Here is a 21056-nt window from a genome sequence, read left to right as displayed (position 1 = left end):
GTTCTAAAAAAGGAACAAACACCAAGTGTGTGGTTGCTCCAAAAAATCCTTTTTCCATTCTTCCCTCCTTCTTTTCCTCTTCCACTGAGAACAGACCAGAGGCCTGACCAGCCCTACCATTACATTATACCCAGGTAACACAGAAATTAATCAATTAATTTATTATTAATAGGAGCAAAATGTAAAAGCGGAACAAATTGAAGGTGTACTACTGAGCACACTGTGTCCTGCTGGTGTCTCCAAAAGACCCTTGTGATAAAAATGTACAGATTCTTTAGCTCTGAAAAGTCGAATATGCTAGACTGCAATTTCAAAAGGATGAAATCTTTCCTGTCTTCTATGTTCTTCTAGCATTCTTGTTTTTCTTCTGCTTTCTGCACTGCTGGATTTTAGCATCCATGAGTCAAGTGATTCTTCTAGCATCAGTATGTTTTTTCTTCTGATCTCTGCCTAAAGGCCCCTGGTTAGACTTTCTGCATTTCGATGTGCTGGTGGTGGTAGTGGTGGTAACAGTGATGTCTGGGCTGACACCTTCCATTTAGTTTATAAACAGAATTTTTCTGCTGCCTTTTTTTGAAAAACCACACTGCCAGAACAGCTGCAACCAGTAACAAGCAGAGAAGAATCACTATTACTGCTATGATAGCACCTTTACTGGACTTGGGACAATCCTCTCCCTCACATGGTTCAGAAGTGGGGCCAGGCTTTTCTCCAAGGCCCTGGGTGAGATTTTCTTGCTCAGCTAATTCCTGGGATGCTGTGTCAGTAATGATGTCTGGAGCTGGTGCAGTGGTTGCTACTTGTTCTGGGTAGGTGGTTGTGTCTCTTGGTTCTGCATATGGAGTGTGATCAGAGGGGCTGAGGGTCACAGAGGTCTCTGACATGGATGTTTTTAAGCTGCTGATGTCAAACAGCATTGTTGTAGTGGGCTCCTGAGTCACAGGTTCCAGAGATGTAGCAGGATGTTCCCGCACAGCAGCATCATCATAACCCCCGCTGACACTGAAGCTCTCCAGACCACTCACTGATGTAGGTGGCACTGCTGTCTCTTCAGCCCCTTCATCATCTGCCGCTGTTGTTGCTGCCACAATCTGTGTTAGACCTTCCTCTGGAGCTGGGCTGCCATTTCCTGATTTTCTTACTTCCACGTGATTTGGCTGGTCAGTGGTGAGGATGATGTCATCTTCTGTTCCCATCGAACCATCGACTTTATCACCCTCTTCATCATCCTCCACCACCTCTTGTGTTACTGGGTATCCATCTAACCACGACTCATCAGTGATGGCAACCGCACCCATCGCTGTCTTTGTATCATTTGTTGTGAGAATGGGTCCAATGGGGAAATCCTCACTGTCATAAAACATTTTGGCACCAGGTTCATCATAGACTGTCTTCACACCAATGTGGTTATCACCTTCAGAAAACTCTGCTTTAGTGGAATCGTCTGTCTCTTTCTCTGGTACGGGCTCACTGAAAGTTTCTGATGGAAACCAAAACAAATTTTTTTGGCTAAGGAGTGACACAGGGGACTCAGTTGGTGCCCTGCTTCCCTTTTCAGAAATGTCTGTGTGCTGAGTAACCCCACTGGTACTCCCAGTTCTTCCTTCCTCTGAAGTTTTACTGAAGGAAAGCTGTATTTGCTCCTGCTCAATTTCCTCTTTGCCATTGCCATGGTCATTCTCAGCAACAGGTATTGATCTGTCATCGGGAAAGTTATCTTCATAGTCAATGTGTGCCTCGGTTTCATCTAGAAAAATTAAAAAAACCCTCATAAGCCAACATTTCATTATCTGTCAAAGCACTGAGCTCATTTATTACAAAAATCCAAGAAGAGAGGTGCAATGTGAAGTGTCTTCTAGGCAGTATTTTTCATTCTGTGTAATTGTTTATTTGAAAAGGGCATGGTCCTTGAGCTGATACTCACTTTCAAGGGTTTTGTTTAAAAAAATCACAAGAGGTATCAATGCTAACTGCTAATGTCTTACCTTTCCAGATTTAAAAATTAATATAAATAACTCACCATCTCCAGTTAGAGGACTTCGTTTGCTTATTGTTTTCTCAAACCTTTTCTTTCCCTAGTGTGACTCTTTGCAAGATTTGAGGAAAAAATTTCATCTTATTCAAGAAAGAAATGTGTGTGGAGAGAAAGATATACCAATTATTAACTAGTAATAAAAAAAAAAATGCCCCAGACAAAACTAGAAGTTTTACAGCAACTTCATCCCTTTTGAGCTAGATGATTTTAAAGAATTATGTTCAGTACCTTATGCTCAAGATATCAAGGCACATTCTTATCAGTACCCCGCTTTTCTTCAAGCACCTTGGTGTTACAGTGGTACAATGCCTGGGGCCAGAACAGTATTTCTTTGTCCATAAGAGCTCTTCAGAGCTGGCTGAGGCAGACTCCACCACCAAGGCTGACATTGAGTTCTGCTTGTTTTCATCTGAAGAAAGCAAGATGCACCCTGCAAAGCTAGAAATCCCTGTCTCAAACACTTAAACCCTAACACCTAGTTGACATGATAATCCTACTCTTAGTAATCAACTCTTAGGCTTTCAATTTTAAGGAATTAAATGTTGCCACTGAGAAAAGAGAAAAAAATGAACACAGAACAAAATTGGTAAAAAAACTGAGTGCAGCAGTGGGGTAGATTCATTACAATGCTTGAGTTTGATTTAGAAATACTCAACAGACCTACCACTGATAGCAAAATAGACTTGACTCAAAGCACAAAGCTAAATGTTTGAATTTTAATGGAATAGTCCATTGCACTAATACTTCTTCCACTATTCTAAAGCCTTAGCTCAATGAAAAATTTTCCAAACTAGACAGGGTGGTTGATTTTAAGTTCACACAAGTTTTACTCCATAGAAAGTTGATGTAATTTCTGAGATTTATGCTGGCATTAGAAGTCATAAAAAATAGTGCCTTGGGATATGGAAAATAAACTGAATAATGGTGAGAATTTTTCTTTTTAAGAGGGTGTTTAGTCTTTTATGAAGACAGTGAAGAAATAGACCTGGCATGACATGGGAAACAAGGAATTAATAGGAGAACCTGTTTTACACATCACTGCATTTGTAAATCCTTATCTTTTTTTGCCTTTTTACAGTCAACCGATTTTGAATTACATTTTCATCTGGGGCCCACCTCAATTTCCGCCTGAGTCACATTCTCCTTGGAGACTGCTTCCCAGACTTCTGGCAGAGCCATATTTGGTCTACTCTTCAGAAAGATTAGAAATATTGTCAAACCAGTCTGACCAAAACCACTTAGCAGTGATACAGCTCACACCAGCTCACTTTTTGCCAGAACAGCTTAAGCCAGGTGCCAAAACAGAATGAGCATTAGCAAAAGGTATTTTCCTTGGAATAGCATCTGGGTCTACCAGAAACCAAAGCAGTTATGCTAAGGAAACCCAAATGTGTGTCCCAAATAGCCTGCAGAGAGTTAATGCCTCTGTGAAAGCTATCATGCTGGAGAGCTGGATGTTCTTAGCAGGTCCTCTCATCTCACAGGAAATGCCAACAACAGACCTCTCTCCCTCCTGGTCCCAGTGTTCTCATCTGCCTGGGTAATCCTCTAGATCCTCCCCATCCTCTCCAAAGCAGGAAAAAACTTCTGTCTCATTCAAGGATGATTTAACAGTCAGGGGAATAAAACTCTTAGAGTGGAAATCTTCCTGGTAGGGCTCTCACTTTTCTAATTGATCCTAAATCTTTTCCAATAGTATTTCAGACTCGCAAATGTATGGAGGATAACTCTGAACACCAGGGCACTTTAGCAACATATTCATGAAGCTCTGCATGGCCCTATCCATCACAATGCAGCCCTTCTACTGACTGTCAAACATTAGCCTCACTTTGTCCCTTCTCTTGCTTTCACTTTAGAGTTTTTCTGCCTGGCTGGCACTCTCTTTCATGAAAATGGTGCCTCAAACTATTACATCCTCTAATAATCCAGACTCCTACTAGAAGCTGATATCTGGCATGCCTGCTTCACTAAAGTTCAGTGTGTCTGAGGAGAGCCTATAGGTGTCTGTGGCATGTACATGAACTGGAGCATCACAATGTGAGAAGTCACCATTTACCAGCCATCATGGTCATTGTTTTATTTTTGTAATTGAATCATCACAACAGTCTGTCTTCACCTCTGTGTCTCTTGTAACCTCTATTTTTGCCACTCATTCACTTTCCACAGTACAGTAATCCAGCTGAGGTTCAAACAGTAATTTTTATGTTGTGGTGAGCAGGCACACACATCTGCAAACAAAAATTACATCCACATGCTTGTGTTGTTTCCTCCAGACCTATTTTTTAGTTAGCAGTGTGAATGGGCATCTAGTATTCATCTCATTGACCAGTACCTTACGTGTGAGTGGATCATTGATGAATGCCTAACAACTGTTGTAACAGGCTTTTTAGAGATTTTGAATCTCTTTTCCTTCAGTGTTTCTCCTGCCTTGTGGTTTCAGCCCTCTAGGAGAAGGTCCTATGGAGGCACATCAGGAAAAAGCATGTGCTTCTAAGAAAGTGCAAATCCTCAGTCTATCAGAACATATTAAAGGTTTGTTGAGCCATCAGTCGAGTCTCCATCACACATGCTGCCTTTGGGCATGATCCTGCCTGTAGAGAAATGAATTGGTGTTTTCTTAATGCAGAGCTGGGGGAAGAAAAAGCCCATTGTAGTCTAAAGAGATCCTGAGATTGGAGCTCATTATGCACTGCTCGTCACCACATAAGGGAGTCTTGTTCCCTCTCACAATCAGATTGTGGCCCAAGTTGTAAAGCTGCTCTAACATATTTTCATATTCAATCTCCCCTATTTGTAGAGTTTATAGCAGAGACTATCAACATAACTAATGTTAGCTTATGGGATGCCAAAATGAAAGCAACTATTGAGCTCTCTAACCATCAAAGGAAACACGGACGCCCTTACTCTGGAGTTTGATTTATATGATCCTGGATTGACTTACACAGTAATGATACTCTATTCTTTCTTTCTGGGCCTCAGACCTTCAAATGGGACTTGGACTCAGTATTTAGTGACTCTGTGTTACCATGACAATCTTTTAAGTCCACCATGAGCTTGATTTTCTGGGAATAGATTGCACAACTTCTGCACTTCTTTTTGCTCACCTCCTCACCACTTTCCTGAAATTTCCAGTTCTCTAAATTTTAGTGTTGGTACTGAAGAGCAACAACCAAACTAGATTCAGCTCCATCTCTTATCCAAGAAATTGTAACTGTTATTTATATATATATTTTTAAACTGCTAACAATTGATTTTAAAGTGATTGCATCTTTCTTTCTACCTAGGCAGGTCTGGTTTTATGAAGAGCCAGCCTTGAAGTTAATTTATCCAAGATCAAAATCTTTTTATATTTGGTCATTGTTGCACCTTGACTGTATCATCTTCTGGCAGACTCAAGGATCAGTGAGTTTTAATTCACTCTCTGAGGGATTACTGAGTCTGAATACTTTACAGCAAGAGATGCTGAAATGACATACCACCAAAGATGTGAAGCTCAGTTAAAAGGTGAAATCCTTTTAATTATTCTGGATTATGCTGATTATTATGCTTCTTAGGAAGCATCCAGTTCTGTAGAGCTCCCAACTCCTTCAGTTTTTGATCCTAATGTGAAAACAGTAACCAAACACAGAGACAGGCAAAAACAAAGAGCCTGGTCTTCCACACTCTAGGATCAGTTTAATTTTTCTTCTAGATAGTAAATTGGTATCCAAGCTCTATTTTGAGTGTTACTATTTTGGGCAACCATAAAATGCACTGCATATTTTATGGGTGTATTTTTGGAGTACAGGAAATTGAAACCTGATTCTATATAGACCATCATTATAAATATTTGTACTGAATAAAACATCTTTAGTCTAAGAATCTCAGAGTAGCTACAGCAAACATTAACAAGACAGCATCTGTCTTTAAGGATGGGAAGGAAAGGAGCATGTATACTGATTTGCCTAAGATAAGTCATATTTGTGAGCTACAGCATCTCAAAGAGTTATCCATTTATTTTGGATCAGGCACACAAATTTCTTTGTAGTTGACCACAGTATGCTAGACAGAGATTGTGCCTTTTGTCTTTTGCAATAGCTATAAGAAAGAGGATAACTTTTATTCCAGCAGAAAGCCTGCTAATATAAACAAATAACCCATCAATTTTTTTCAACTTATTCCATTTGGCACAATCCATTCATGCCAGATCAATACTTTACATTAATCTAATACAACCCCTCAGTGACAGGCCTGAAAAGGGAACCAAAGTTTGTCATAACAATTGTTTTGACAGGCCACAGACATATTTGTTGCTGATTATATTTGTCTGTCACAACTCTTCCTCTGCACTCACAGAATGAACAACAAAAAAAGCATTCTCAAATAAGATCAAAAGCTAGAGACATTTTGTTTGATTCCCCACAATAAAAATAAAAAAAACATAAATAAATGGTGCTAGCTAGTTGTGCTTACAGACCACATGAATGTGAGCCACTATAATTCTTGAAAACTCTGGAAGTAATGTTTGAAGTAATGAGAATTGTTGAGCCAGGCAACAATTCTGGTAGCTGCAGATTAAGTGGTCAAAGTCAGCCAAGTCCTCCTTACACTGAATCTGAAGGATGGTCCTCAGCCTGGAAAAGTTGGACTACCTTGGAACACACTAGCTGTGTATCCAAGTGATGTCATTGGAGAGATTCCTTAGATATGTAGAAGATATGGACTCTCCTGCCACAAGCATATAGCTGGAAAAACCCAAATAATCCAGGGAAAAGGATAGATACATAACATTCTTCTGAGACAGTTTCAGGGAAGAGATTGAGCATGATTTCCCAGCCATCTCATCTGCCCTCGCTTTGAGGGAGCAAACCCTAGAGAATGCAGCCTAATGCAGTCCAGCCCTGACCCTTGCCACTCAAGTGTTGGTATTAATGCTTCTGATATTGAGCTCATGGTTTATTTTGGGAAAAAAAAGCCCAAATGTCATTCAGCAATTGTCAGTTTGGTCTCTGTGCTTACAGGACAGCCACAGCATGGCACATATGCATCTGCTTTCGGATCTTACTACAATGTTCATCAGGATATATTTTGTGAAGAAAATGCATTCTCTCCACAGAAATTAAAAAAAAAAAAAGGCAAAATCCATGTATTTCCCTGTTCTCTCCTTAAGGTTGCTTTGTTGGGCTAAATATCCCTGAGCTTTCAGCTAGAACACAGTGCCTTTTCATCACAGGGAATTACAGGAAACAGAGTCACATTTTTCTTAAAAAAGCATATTAATTTATAATTACTGTCTATTACCTGGTATGCACAATGTACATTACAGTCATTTGTAATGTACTGCTTTCCTAATTTCCATCATACTTTACTGTATCCAGAATCCACTTGAATTTCCATCATACTTTACTGCATCTGAAATCCACTTAATATAAGTCTAAAATTATTTTGTTCAGTTATGCCCAAAGCCAGGTTTTGCCATGTATTTTGCATTATGTGCCTATTTGATTATCTGCGTATTTTTTAAATTTTAATTTGCAAATCTGCTGACTGTGTGGCTGTACACTTATATCCCATGTGCACTTATATCCCAGGTGCCAGAATGGACTGTATCTCTTCTTACGGGATCAAAACAGAGAGGAAAGATCACAAAGAGACTTCAAAGAACATTTAACTGCTATATTTAGACACTGCTATGATGATAGTTCTGTGACTCCATATTTGCTCTGTGTGAGCAACTGGGAATGTAAAGCCAGTCTGATGCTTTTCCACAAAAAAGAAAAGTATGCAATTATTGCTGTTTATTCTGATATTCTGTCTGGACAGCTGGGTATTATAATGGGGCAGTTACCAAGTAGAACAATGTTACTCAAGGTGTAACATCCACAAATCCCAGCAAGCTTTATGAAATTGGATAAATGTCATCACTCTTCCACAGATGAGGCGGAGTAAGCAGCAAAGAGCAGTACAGTGACCTGTCCCTAGTCTCAGAGACACTGCAAGATGTATTAACTGGCCTTATATCTCTCAATGCTCTGACCAGAGCTTTTTCCCTGTGGCCCCCTTTTGTCGGAGTAAGAGCATTGGGACCATTTTACACTTCCCAGTTGCTCACCCAGCACAGATGCAGAGCAAGGGCACTGTATCATCTTACCAGGCTCTAAACATAGCACTTAAATGTTCACTGGAGTGGCTGCATGAACATCTTTCCATTGATGTCAGCCAGTCAGGACAGAAGTGGTCCAGTCTGCCAACAGGAATATAAATTCTCCATTAAGTCCCATCATTAACCCTCATGCTAGGGAAGGTGCTCTCTTGCCTCAAAGCACTTAAAAATCAGTCTGTGTGCTGACTTCTGGAGTACTTAATAATTGTTCTCCTCTCTCTTATGACCCCAAAATATCAGTCAACTCTAAATCAGGTTCCTTTTAATTAAGTTCTCTTTTTTTGTTGTTGTTCTTTTTCACTGGATTCTTACTTTTTAAAAAATAATGAAACCTAGTATCACACATTTTAATCATCCTGTGAAGTCTTCTTTCTTAAAGAATTATGATCAGGAGGATTAAATACATAACTATTACTTGAACAATTATTGTATTTTCTGTCCCATGTCCTTAAAGTATTTGAAAAACATTAATCAGAGGAAGCCCCCCAGCATGAAGTCTACATTTAAATAATTTTAAAAATCATCATCTAGAATATCACATCTGCTCCTAAGTTTCAGTGTTGATGTTTGTGATTTGACAGCCATGTTTTCCTATTTTTTTAAAAAATATTTTCCTCTCCCCTGCAGCTGTGTGAAAGGCTCTGGAAAAACAGGGGAAATAGATTATTTATCCAGAGGAAACAGTGAAACACAGACAACTTAAATGGCCTGATTTTTCCCTTCCTTACTTTGCTGTAATACAGCCTTATGTCTGTGTGTGATGAAGATAGCATTTCCACTAACCTCAGTAAAGGAAAAAGAATTATCAATTTGGTGCAGATTATAGGAGATTCAGACCCACTGGGTAAGTTGAAGATGTTCCTGCTTATTGTAGGGGGGTTGGATCAGATGACTTTGAAGGTTCTTTCCAATCCAAACTGTTCTATGATCAGATGCAGATACTTATTTTTTTTCCTTTTTCCCTCCATGTTCTTCCTCTATGTCCTACATTGTTTTGCATAATCATCTGAACTGCTGTTTGTAGAACAGTTTTAGAAGCTGAAACAGTTGAGAAAAATGCTGGGGCTTTCATTCTTTGGTTTTTTGCGTATCTATACCGGTTGGATGGGTTTGAGAATCTTGTTCCCTAGTGCACAGACATGACCTATTTCTACGAAGAACAAGTTTGACCTTTTCTCATGATTATCCACTGCCTGATGGTATATTCATGAGTAAAAATAACTCCTTGCAAGCCTCCAGACATTAAGGAATATATAGGTTCTGAAATGGATATACTAACACCAGCCCATATAGATAGCTCAGCTACGCAACAGCTGCTCATTCCTTTCCTTAAAATTTATCTGTTTTGCCAGAAACCTTACTTTAAAGATGTGATAGCCTTCTCAAAAAAAATACTAAAATTTTGTGATGACCATTCTTAAATACTGGGAAAAATGGTGGGTTTATGCATTGAGCAGGGTAACATGAGAAAGCAGAATTCAGATTGCATGCACATCTGAACTCATGGTACTGTTTAGCCTATGTTTAAACAAGGGGAAAGTTAAAAGACTGCTGTAGAATTTAACTAACACATAAAGGTGGTTTTTATTGAGGGTTTAAATTAAGGAAATGCCATTTTACAATTTGCTTGGGGGTTTTGTGGTTTGGGTTTTTTTTTTTTTTTAAATCTTTTCCCAAGTCAAGTCATTTGGTAAGAAAATCCTCTTTCACTCTTTTTAATGGAGTAAATATCTGAGCAACTACCCTTGCGTTTGCAGACAAAAATCCTGGAGGCATGGTGCAAGATAAAAAGTGTTTGCCTGTTTATTGGGGCAGATTAAAGAAACCATCATGCAGTTTTTTGGCTGAGCTGACCTTTGACGCAGGCCTGGACCTGTCCATACCACTCCCCGCAGCTGTCGCAGAGCAGCGTGAACGCCGACTCCTTGTTGCCCATGGCATAGCCCTGGGCACAGACGTACAGCAGCTCGTCCCCCATGTCAAAGCCAGTGTGGCCGTGCAGAATGGTGTGCGGGAAGGATGGTGGGTCCCCACAGGGCTTGTCTGGAAGGAAAAAAGAGATGACATTGTAAAGATTTCACAATAGTCCTTTAGTGCCATGCTAAGAGTTTTCCTGAGGATGAATGTATACACGTCCACAGAAGTTGTACATCTCATCTGTTTCATGCCCTTATGTCCTTTCACAGTTATTTCCAGCTGTAATTGCCCATTACAGCTGGAAGGTATAAATTGGGCTATAATTCTGATGCCATTACCATGATGGTCTACTCCCATGCCATTACCATCTGATGGTCATGCATTTAGAAGGGCCTTGTTTCAAACAAGGCAGGATGCCAGATCGCAGCTGTCTTCCCTGCCTGATTCTAAAAAAGCTAACAAGAGCTTGGGCAGGTTGGGACTGGAATGCAACAATTTGGACACAGTCATTTTTCATAACCACAGAAATGCTTGTGGAATTATTTAAGACCAGCACTTTGATCTCTTCCACACAGTAGGAAACCAGCAGAGGCTGAGCAATGGCCCAGTCCACACTCACAGAAAGAAGAGGTCCAGGTGAACACCAGTCAGTTTTCAGACTATCTCTAATCTTCTAATCTTTCTCAAATTAGGGGTTTTCCCAGATATTCAAATCTCCCTTTTCAGAGTAGAGACACCCTAAAATAAATAGCGACTTGGGCTCATCAGCTTAAGAATACCCAGGGGTAACATAGCTCTGCTGTCTATGAGAATGTGAAAAGCTAAATTTATAGCAGGGTATAAAACTCAAAAAGATGTTTGATAGTGTTTTTGCTGACAGCATTAGAAGCCAGGAAGAAAAATTACTATGAGCAAGATCAAAACTGGTTTTTGTTGCATTAAAGAAGTGTGGAGAGGAGGCAGGCTGACAGCTGACAGCTGCTACCACTAGTGTAAACTGAATTTTAACTCTCTTTTTCAGGTTTGAATGATCTTGGCCATTGCTAACAAGGTAGATCAAGATTTTCTAGAGAACGTGTGAACATTGTGGATTCTCTTTCCTCAAAGACCTTCCTCTCTGACAAGAGCTCTTCACACGGGGTTTGCCATGTCCCTTTTTCCTCCATGTTTTTTACAGTCCTTTTTAGAATAGGTGCCTCTTGGTTACAGAAAAACAAAACAAACAAAAAAAAATATAATATAAAAACATGGATTTTAACAAGAAACCCAAGGACAAAGACTGCGGTGTTGGTACAAATTATCACTTCTATATTCTTTCTCAAATCTGGGAATTCTTCCCAGTGGCTCTAGAACCCTTATTGACTGTGCTAGAAAAAGCCAGCTGTTTCTCTTGCCAAAGTAACTGAAGATCCAAAATCTTCTTTTGTCCAGGTACAGAACAACCAAAATTAAAACGCTATGAGTTCTGGGAATTATATTGGATAAGGGAAACATGGGGCTAGGTCTATGTTTTAGTATTGATCTCTCCTGTTGAAATAGTTTGCTTTGGTACAAAAACTTGATTGTTTTAACTGGTAAAGCAAAGATGATGTTCCTTGAAAAGACTTTTGTTTGGAAGCTGAAAAGACTCCAAGACTATGTTCCTAAACATGCAGAAGAAGAAACATCTTCAAAGAGCACCCTTGCTATTTTGCTAGAGTCTACTTTTAGGGCATCATCACCACAAGATCTTGCAAGAAAGACAAGTGTTTCATTGACACCAGTTAATGTCCAGGGTTTTTCAATGGGCAATAGACTTGACAGAAAAGCTTTTTCTATCTCCCCTCTGCAATCTCCCCTTTCCTGCTTTTGGCCAGGGACATTCTGCAAAATACTTGTGAGTCTCAGGCTGCAGCTTTCCCCATCATCTACCCACTTCTGACTCAGGCATAGGTAAATACATGCTTATTTAGAAATATGATGTATTTATTTTGCCAGTCATTTACCTTGTAGTGAAATGAAAATCCTATGATACACATCTACACTCTGTGAAAATTCCTTTGGATCAGGCTTTTGGAAATTGTCTGAGAGACCTGACTAACCACTTCTCAACTGGGTATGCTGAAAAATATCTGCCACTAATATAAAGGACATGCTACTAAAATCAAACTTTGAAGCTTGTTCTCTGTACTGTACACACAGAGAGGCACATATATATATATACTGTCTAACACCTTCAGAAGTTAGTGGGAGTTATGCACACACACACTGACAGAAAAAACAAGCTTTTGAGGCTACACAAAGCCCAGTTTATATAGAATCTTATGGAGGCTTGACATCCGAGGAAGTGAGGAGCAGTTAGCAGCTAATGCTTTTCCTGTGAACTGGCCGAATGAACAGAGATTGATGTGGATGAAAGGCATAAAAAATTATTTTATTGCCTCATAGGAAGGCTACAGAGCCTGGCATTTCATGTGCTTTATTTATGTAGCTACTTCCATCCCTACAAATGGGAGCTGTGTATCTGTTCTGAGGGAAGTATTGATCCCAAGGCTGTACGGAACAATTATACATCAGAGAGTATTCTTATCTACAAAGCCTTGCTCCTTGATTCTGTTGCCAGAGGAAGCAGAAAAGCAACACATTAGTTAACCATGGCAAACATATTCAAAAAGCACATTGTAACCTTACAGGAAAGAAGAAAGCTGAAGGGATCTTTACAGTAAAATTTGACAACAGACTCGGTAACAGAATTATGAACCCCTGAAAGAGAGCTCTGGCTGATGCATGAACAAAAAGAAAAGCAGAGATTTTAAAGATGTTCATGGACTGACACTGTGTGGGGAACTCTTGACTCACTCACATGAGACTTTGTACAATCATGCCTTTGCTGCAGAACATACTGAGTGACAGCATGGACAAGCATAAGTGAAAGCCGATACACTGCAAAGACAAACTCAAGTTCCTACATCCATTTTGCTGCTGTCCTCTCCTGCATAAAATGTGCAGGAATTTTCCAGGTTATAGCATCTTATGGCTCCTTGTCCTGCTGCAGTCTCAGTTGCTATGACAATTCCTGCTCAGCCTTTTGCCAAACCTGTTCTTTCTGCCACACGTACAGAAATGACACTGGCACAGCAACTCATCACACTGAGCCACTTCTGGGGACAGGCTTCATGTTTTTGTGTGCAGCCTTTGTACCAGGGGCTGGAAGAGCATGGGCTTATTTGGAGCAACAGTGTGTGCTCAGTGCTGTCATTGAGGCCATTTTCTTGCTGGAAGAGAGGAGGCAGATCTGGGCCACGGAGCGTGACAGAGGGTGTGTTGGCAGCAGCTTGTCATGCAGAGGAACAGTAGTGCTCTTTGTTAAGGTGACCACAGGGGCTGCCTGCAGTGCTGCTGTTGGGTAGATGAGGGCTGGGCTCCTCCATCCATCTGGAGCACTGATTTTTCCCTCATCTATCCTCCCATAAACCTGCATATTTTCTTGCTACTGGCTGAAAAATTAGCCCAACTCATGGTTCCCAGTAAAAAAGCTGGATCTGCTTGATACTTAAGGGCCATCCAGCAGAACATCAAGCAGGTCCCATGCTTGGCTTGCTTATGTCCAAGATCATATCTTAAACCTGAACACTTGGAATTGGTTTCTGGACATCATGACCCTTCCAGAATTTTCTACATGTTGACACTGAGGTCAAACAGATAACAGGCCTCCATATGTTGATAATTGACCTCCAGTAAGAGAGGGTGGATTGGCCTTCAGAGCAAGACAGCGCAGCATAGATATAAGGAAATTAGTTAAAGTTCACAGGACATCCTCACATCAGCAGTAATTTGGCACAGATTGTGTCCTGGAGTGAAAGTCACCACTACAGTCAAGAAAGATCTCAATATACACATGCAGAAATCAGAACAGAGACAACACCTGGTAAATGCATGGGAATAAGTGGCACAGCAAAGATATACATGGGTGTTGAGCACAGATATATTAGGGCTAGTGACAGCTGTGGTTACAGACCTCTTAGAGACTCAGCAACTATTTTATACATGAGACTAAAGAGCTCTCCTCTTAATTGAGTTAGCACATTCAGTAATGATTGGCTTTTAGGAAAAATATCTCCTCAGAATAGTAACTTTAAACCCAGAACACATGTGGAAAGGATTTTGAGACAGGTGATTTCTGGCAAAGAGTTGGCACGTGTCATTTTAAGAACACAGCAATTCCCCTCCCCAGTCCAGATTACACCAGAAGCATCTCCTTTATTTGACCTATAAGCATCCCACTAGTCTGTAAAGTTTTTTTTTGAGATGTCTTGATAAAATGCTGTCTACAGAAAGGATAGCCTAAGATCAATGCAAAAAAACTATCATGAAGAAGATGCAGACTTCAACTTCCGCCCCACCTGGCAGAACCAGGAATTTACTGAAATCTGATTATCTAGAAATGCTGCTTTAACTGTGCACCACACTCTGAAAGCTGACATGAGACATCCCCTTTGACATAAAACATCTCCCATTACAACCACTCAATTCAGTGGAGTTTTTCCAGAGAGGCCACTGGCATTTTTAGGATGTCATCTTGTCATTAAGAAATTAGAAAATGCAACTCCTAGCAGTCAGACCTATATATGAGATGAGTGAGGGTGTTTATTTTGCTTCTTGATTGCAGAGACCCTAAAGTATACGGAATTTTTCTGTTTGGATAGAAGTACTGAGTATGACGAATAAAAACTCAATTATAGCAAATGTAAATGATGCTTGTAAGCTACCAGTGCTAGGATGCCAATGCCTCTGACATCAGACAGGACTTGTGAGACTTTTTTAGTTTAAGTGGCATCACCAGAGAAGTGGTTTTAACTGTCAGCTATATGAAAAGCCATGAAAAATAAAGCTGTAACACCAAAAAAAAAAAAATCTACAACAAAGCATGACAAATACAAAGAAATAGTTCAAATATTACACAAGGCAAACTACAGTTTGATTGTTCTTGTAAAGTGCCCTTAATAAATTTGCTGTAAAGATTACACTGATTTCTTTTTTTCTTACTGCTGAAAAAGGTAAGAAAACTAACTAAAATTTGTACATAAGCCATCAAGCTTTGATGGATAGCTGGAGCCAGCAGTCATATTTTAAAAAGTTTGATTTGCATTTATGCTGTACTCTGCTACAAGTTGCTGCTTGTTTAGTTTTCCTGTGGTAGCAGCAAATCAAAGCCTTATGGAACAGATCTTATTTGTTGCCTGTAAATAACAGTGGGTCACTGAAAGAAAGAACAAGTAAAACCTGGGGGTTATTAACAAAGAGATTTCTCCTTTGCTGCAGTAAAAAAATAAGAAAGAAAACTAAAAGGATTGTATATATTCATATGGAATTGAATGGTATGTATTATTACAAAAAAATAAGGCAAGAAAAATTCCAGTTTTCTGGTTTTCTTGCTTTACCCACTTTATACTTTAAGGTATTTTCTTATGAACTCTGATAGAGATACACACTCTGTGTGCCAGATCTAACTTAGGTGTGATACTGCATTTTCAGAATTGGCTGAAATCTAATATATTTTTAGATATTTTTTGGCACTCAGGGCCTAAAAGGGAAACGTTCTCAGCTGATCCTGAGCTGGTAAGGAGTTGTCTTGCTGACTCTAATGGCTGCATAAAACATGTGTTTATGAGAAGCTGAGAAGACACATTTCTCTGTACTGTGCAAACTGCAGCTACACTCAGAGCATTCATAAAACATTACAGCTTCATCTTTCCTTGTCAAACAGAGCCCTTGGATTCAATTCCCCGTAAAAGTCTCTTAGTCTCAACAATTGCTGTGATTCTTCTGTGTGTACAGATCAAAATCCATTTCAGAAACAAACAAAAAAATTGTCTCTCTCTTCAGGACTTCTATTTGCAAAAGCCTGATGCTGTAAGCACATCCAGAGATCTTGCTAGCATCTGACTGCTGCCCTGGTGTATTGGCATGCTGAGATGTGTGCTTAAGGAATTTGACTCCACTCACGTGCATGGGAAAGGTTAATTTAGCAAAGATTAGTCATAAATCAAGGGATAAGAAGTCAATTTGGTTTGTACTAGAACTTTCATGGTGTTTTGAGATGCATTCTGCACAGTCCTAAGAACTGAGTATAGAGTTGCAGGGTGTTATTAATGTCAGCTTAGTTTCTGAAGTAGAGGTTGATGTGACTGTTCCCTCTCTGTTTTCAACCTACCAGTCTGTCTGAGCCTTTGGCTCTTCTCAGCCAAATCTGACAAAGAAGGAAAGCTGCTGTCTGCTGATTATTAGTTGGGTGGATGTAAAAGAAATGAAAGGGCTTGAAGAAATTAATATAGATCTCAGTGTAAGAAACCTGGGATTTATAACTTTCAGCAGGGCAAAACAACTTGCCTTTTGCACTTAACTATAATGTATTTCTATATTATAATTGCAAATGTATAGATAAAAAGGGATGTCCACTTTTCTAAGACTAAAAAAAAATTCATGAGGTTTCAAGTAAGAAAACAACTTATTAATCCAAACTTAGATGTGTATTTATTAGCCACATGTACATAAGATCAGAACAGATATGCTCTGTGTGAGATTGTGGTGCAGAGTTTACTCTTGCTGCTTCTTACTGGATATTTGCTAAAACTGGAAGTGGCATCCCTGAGGATGTTCTTTCATCAGTCAACAGCTCTGTGCTGCCTTGTGTGTCACTGTTGTAACGTTAAGGCCATTTCCTTTCCAGATTTTGCTCTCTTCATACCAGCTACAAACCAGGCTCTGCCACACAACTTCACTTAAGTCTTCCTGTTCAAACATCAGCTCTACATCCCATTTTTTAATATATTTAAGGAAGAGGGAACCTTACAGTCATCCAGAAATGGTTCTGTGTGTAAGGGCTACTTGAGTGCATTGGGATAATGTGGTGGTTTGACAGGAAATGTGTTTTTTGGGATGCTGTGTTTTTGGCCAATGGATATTCAGACTTTAATATTGGCATTTAACCTGTCCATTGGGACATGGACACGCCTCTGAGAACACCGGGTTAAAAGCAGAGCTCTCCCCTGGGAGGGTCCTCTTGGGTTTCCGGCGGGAAAGAGTTCGGGTCTCTCCCCCGGCCCAGCTGCTGGCTGGGCAGGGGGAGGGGAAAGCCATGAGGCCGAGAGAGGTAGGCCTGAGCCCGGGGGTGGAAGGGTGGAAGAGAGACACAGAGAGAGAGTGACACCGGGAGCCATCGGGCAGCCCCCCCTGAGAGACACAGAGAGAGAGGAGAGAGAGAGCCGCTGCCTGAGACTGTAACCTTGAAGCTTGATAAACATGGGCCTGCGCCGGCAGCACGGCTGGGACGGAGAAGAGGGGGGGGGTTCAGCCGGCCGATTGTAGGAGCTTTTAACCCCTTTTTGGAGAATGAGAACTTTACAGATCATTGACCTCTCCTAGAAGATAGAGTGGAAGATGAGGAAAGAAATGGGCCAGTGTGAGAGAGGTCTGAGCGAATGAGAGATAGTAGAAGAATAGAGAAGAATCCTAGTGGGAAGAGATGATGGAGTGGCTTTTGCTGGACTCTTTTTGTACAGCCATGGACAGAACCATGTTCCTTGTGATACAGAGACTGCATTCTAGGGGGAGGCAATGGCCTCAGAACCAAGAGGGTTCAGTGTTGATGCCCCTCGGCCCCAGGGGGTGAAAAAATATGGGGGGGACAGGTGTCCCAAAGGAGAGACTGTGCCTTTTTTTGGATCGGGACAGAGCATCCTTAAAAGACAACCCTAGAAGCAGTTCTGGTCCGTGTTCAGTGGTGAGAGCACTGGACATGGAAAGGAAGAAGTCACGACGGCAGATGCACTCCGGGCGGTGCCACGAGTGACACAGAAACACACGAGGCTTCAGCTGTGTTTCCAGGGGAAGCCCATGATACAAGAAGGACTCCTCTCCTCTTGATGAACTGAGGATTGATTGTCTAAAAGGTGGTGCTGGACCGAGAGTTGGTGATTTGAGGAACCAAATGTATTGTGTTGGAAATTTGGTGGGGGGAGGAGGAAATGCACTTGTGAAGTTTTCATTTTCCCTGTGTGTGTGTTCCTTTTTATCTGTAGTTGTAGAGTAGTTAATAAAGTTCTGGTTCTTTTTTCCCTAAGTAGGAGCCTGCTTTGCTTATTCCTGGTCACATCTCACAGCAGAAACCAGGGAGAAGGTATCTTCATGGGGGCACTGGCATTGTGCCAGTGTCAAACCATGACAGATGATCATCCCTTTCTGTCATCAGAAAATTCCCTGCCCCTTTACCATGAGCAGTAGCCAAACTCAAAAGGTAAACACAGCTCCTTTTCCAAGATCCAGCATTTCCAGGTGGAGCACATGGGGACATGCCGGGGAGGACAAGGGCACAATGGAACAATAGTGGCCAGAGCAATGATTTCAGCATCTCACAGCTGTCCCAACCCACTGCAAGGTTTTTCTCAAGGGGAGGGGATGATGACAAAAGAGATTTGAAGGAAGACAATGAGAGAGTTTTGCAGATGTTTACAGGGAGCTGGTCCTATGTGTGAGGAGCAGCATGGAGACAGCACAAAGGTGCTTGTGTGACCACATTAGCAACTGGGTGACAGAGTTGGCATCGCTCACAGCAGCACGGAGCCTGGAGTTGATATCACAAGGGTTACTTGAGAGGATGGTCAAACTCTGGTAAAATCATTCTTTCTAAAAAGAACAATTTGGTCATGCATCACCTCTGCCACATTTCACTTCAACCATATTTTCATCCCCACTCCTGCCACTGACAGTTTATCAGAATGACCCCCCTCTGCTGTGAACTTACTGTTTCTCAGTAAATGCCATCAGCTTACCCTTGCTTTTCTTGGAAATCAGATGCAAAAACTCACTGCAGACATCAACAATCTGTTTCAGGGGTTCCCAAATTTCTTTATGCAATCCTGCCTATCAGTAACAATTTACTTTTTGCCTCCAGAATTCATATTTGTTTGTGGGCTCTGGAACTTAAATATTGAAAAATTTAAGCACCAACGCACATTGGAAATAATTTGGTTTTCAGAATCATCTGGGATATATCAGTGTCCCTAGCAGCCTTATCTACACTTGTTAAAAAACACCAAAACCAAACCAAATTTAAACTAAAATGGAGGCAATGAAGTTACTTGCATACAAATGTTGTGTACTGATATACAGCAGGGTGGTGTGTTGCAGCTGGAAACCAGCTTGCTGAGTTACAGTCAGCTACAGTGCTGAGTAAGGGACATGCTTCAGCCATCTCCATTAGATTGCTGTCAGATATATTCCTTTCCATAAAGTATGTTCTGTGAGCACCAAAATGGGTTCTGCCAGATCAGTAGTGCTGTTTGAACTCACTAAACTGCAGGAAAGACAAAAGACAACACAATTTATTTGCTGCAATCAATGTCTTTGCAGCAGTTGCCTCTCATAGTGGGTGATTACTACAAAGATTTATCCCTTAACATTCCCCCTTTCTCTCTCAGCAGCAGAAAAATTGAAGGCAAAACTTTTAATGTTACAAGACAGTGATGACTCTGTGTTATTTCAGAAGTATATCAGTGCTGACCTTCATCCTTTACACAAAAAGCATCATATTGGTCATTCACAAAGGGATCGGTTTCAATTTTAACATCAATGGCTTTCACGCTCTGCTGTTTGCTGCCCGTCTTTCTGCATATAATTGTCCTAAAATAAAGAAGAAGAAGAAAACAATAATCAGAAATCTTCTGGAGTTGTACATGCAGGTGAAATTTGGAGATTTTTTAATCAGAGTAGTCAAGCCTTAGCTGTTTCAGCATTGGCAGCATTGGTAGTAGTGTGGGAAGATCTATGAAAAAAAGCCAAGGGAGAAATAGAAGTAATTAGACAAATGTTTGCTGTAGATCAGTTCAAGGCATAGGGAGCAATAAAGGATGTTTATCTTATTATGTTCTGTAATACTTCTAAATATCAGACCTATACCCAGAGTAATTAAGACAATATTTTGCTCTCACAGTTCAGCAATATATATTCCCAACGATGGCACCTGGATGGAAATGAATAGGAAACTCAAGATTTGATCTGAAATTTTATAAATCATTAGCATTTACATTAAAGAACCATTAAGGTTGTATATTTAACTGCTCAAAAGCTAACACAGGCAAACTTACTTAGAAAATTCAGCTTGGGTTCTTGGAAGAAAAACAGCTGGTTTTTTTTTTATAGCAATTTCACGCTTTTAAGTAAACCCCATTTCTTCTGGTTTGGTACTCAGCAGTACCTAATCTATCCTGTTGCCCCTGATAGGCTTGAAGAAAGGTATTAGATCTGTATTGGGTTTTACAAGCCTGTAGATGCTGATGATGAAGAGTTTACTAATTACCTCTTCTCTCAGCTGTACTGGCTGCTTAAAACTAGAAAATGGAAGAGAATTTGTTGTAGAAAATATTGGTTTTACTGTTAGATTGAAGGTTACAAAGGCTGGGAAAGTCATTTCAGAGCAAATTTTTGCAGCTAGATATTAATGGCATGGGTTTATATTTTTGTGGACAGCAAGCTTGTAGACGTGTTGCACAGTCAGCTATTCTAGTGAAAGGAAGATAAAAACACTTTCCACAGAACAAATCCTTCCAGTGGAGGAAATTTATAATTTTGTATTTTGCAATGGTTGAACTAATGTGCCATCAGTCCTCCACTAAATTTGAGGAATAAAATAAGATGGAATAAAATCCAATAATACAAAAGACCCCAAAATAAAGTAAACAAAATGCCCATTCATTGAGAGTGAAAAAGATCCAGTGGAAACCCAGTATTTGATCATGAACTTAAATGTTATATAGAGATTTACAGAAATAGGCTGAATTATGGTTGTACAGACTATTTTCCTTTGGGCACATGTTAGCTTTTGAGTAGTTAAATATGTAACTTTACTGTTCTTTTAATATAAACAAACAGAGGCAACATGAAAGGAGCCGTATGGTGCTGGTCACGCATATGCACCAGAATGGT

General features: G+C 40.3%; 1 protein-coding gene across 1 annotated transcript in view; it reads right to left on the bottom strand.

Annotated features, from left to right (window-relative positions):
- Positions 1 to 336: 336 nt before the first annotated feature.
- Positions 337 to 21056, bottom strand: part of SUSD5 (sushi domain containing 5) — a 40007-nt gene continuing 19287 nt past the window's right edge. Inside the window, exons 3-5 of the mRNA XM_036378603.2 lie at positions 19636 to 19754; positions 10032 to 10220; positions 337 to 1747 (exon numbers count right to left, since the gene is read on the bottom strand). Coding sequence (XP_036234496.1) covers positions 465 to 1747; positions 10032 to 10220; positions 19636 to 19754 — 1591 coding nt within the window. The 3' untranslated portion in view covers positions 337 to 464. The remainder of the gene's footprint in view (positions 1748 to 10031; positions 10221 to 19635; positions 19755 to 21056) is intronic.

The sequence above is a fragment of the Molothrus ater genome, chromosome 1 (assembly GCF_012460135.2).
Source record: "Molothrus ater isolate BHLD 08-10-18 breed brown headed cowbird chromosome 1, BPBGC_Mater_1.1, whole genome shotgun sequence".
Taxonomy (NCBI): domain Eukaryota; kingdom Metazoa; phylum Chordata; class Aves; order Passeriformes; family Icteridae; genus Molothrus; species Molothrus ater.
This window is presented reverse-complemented; position numbering and strand designations above follow the sequence as displayed.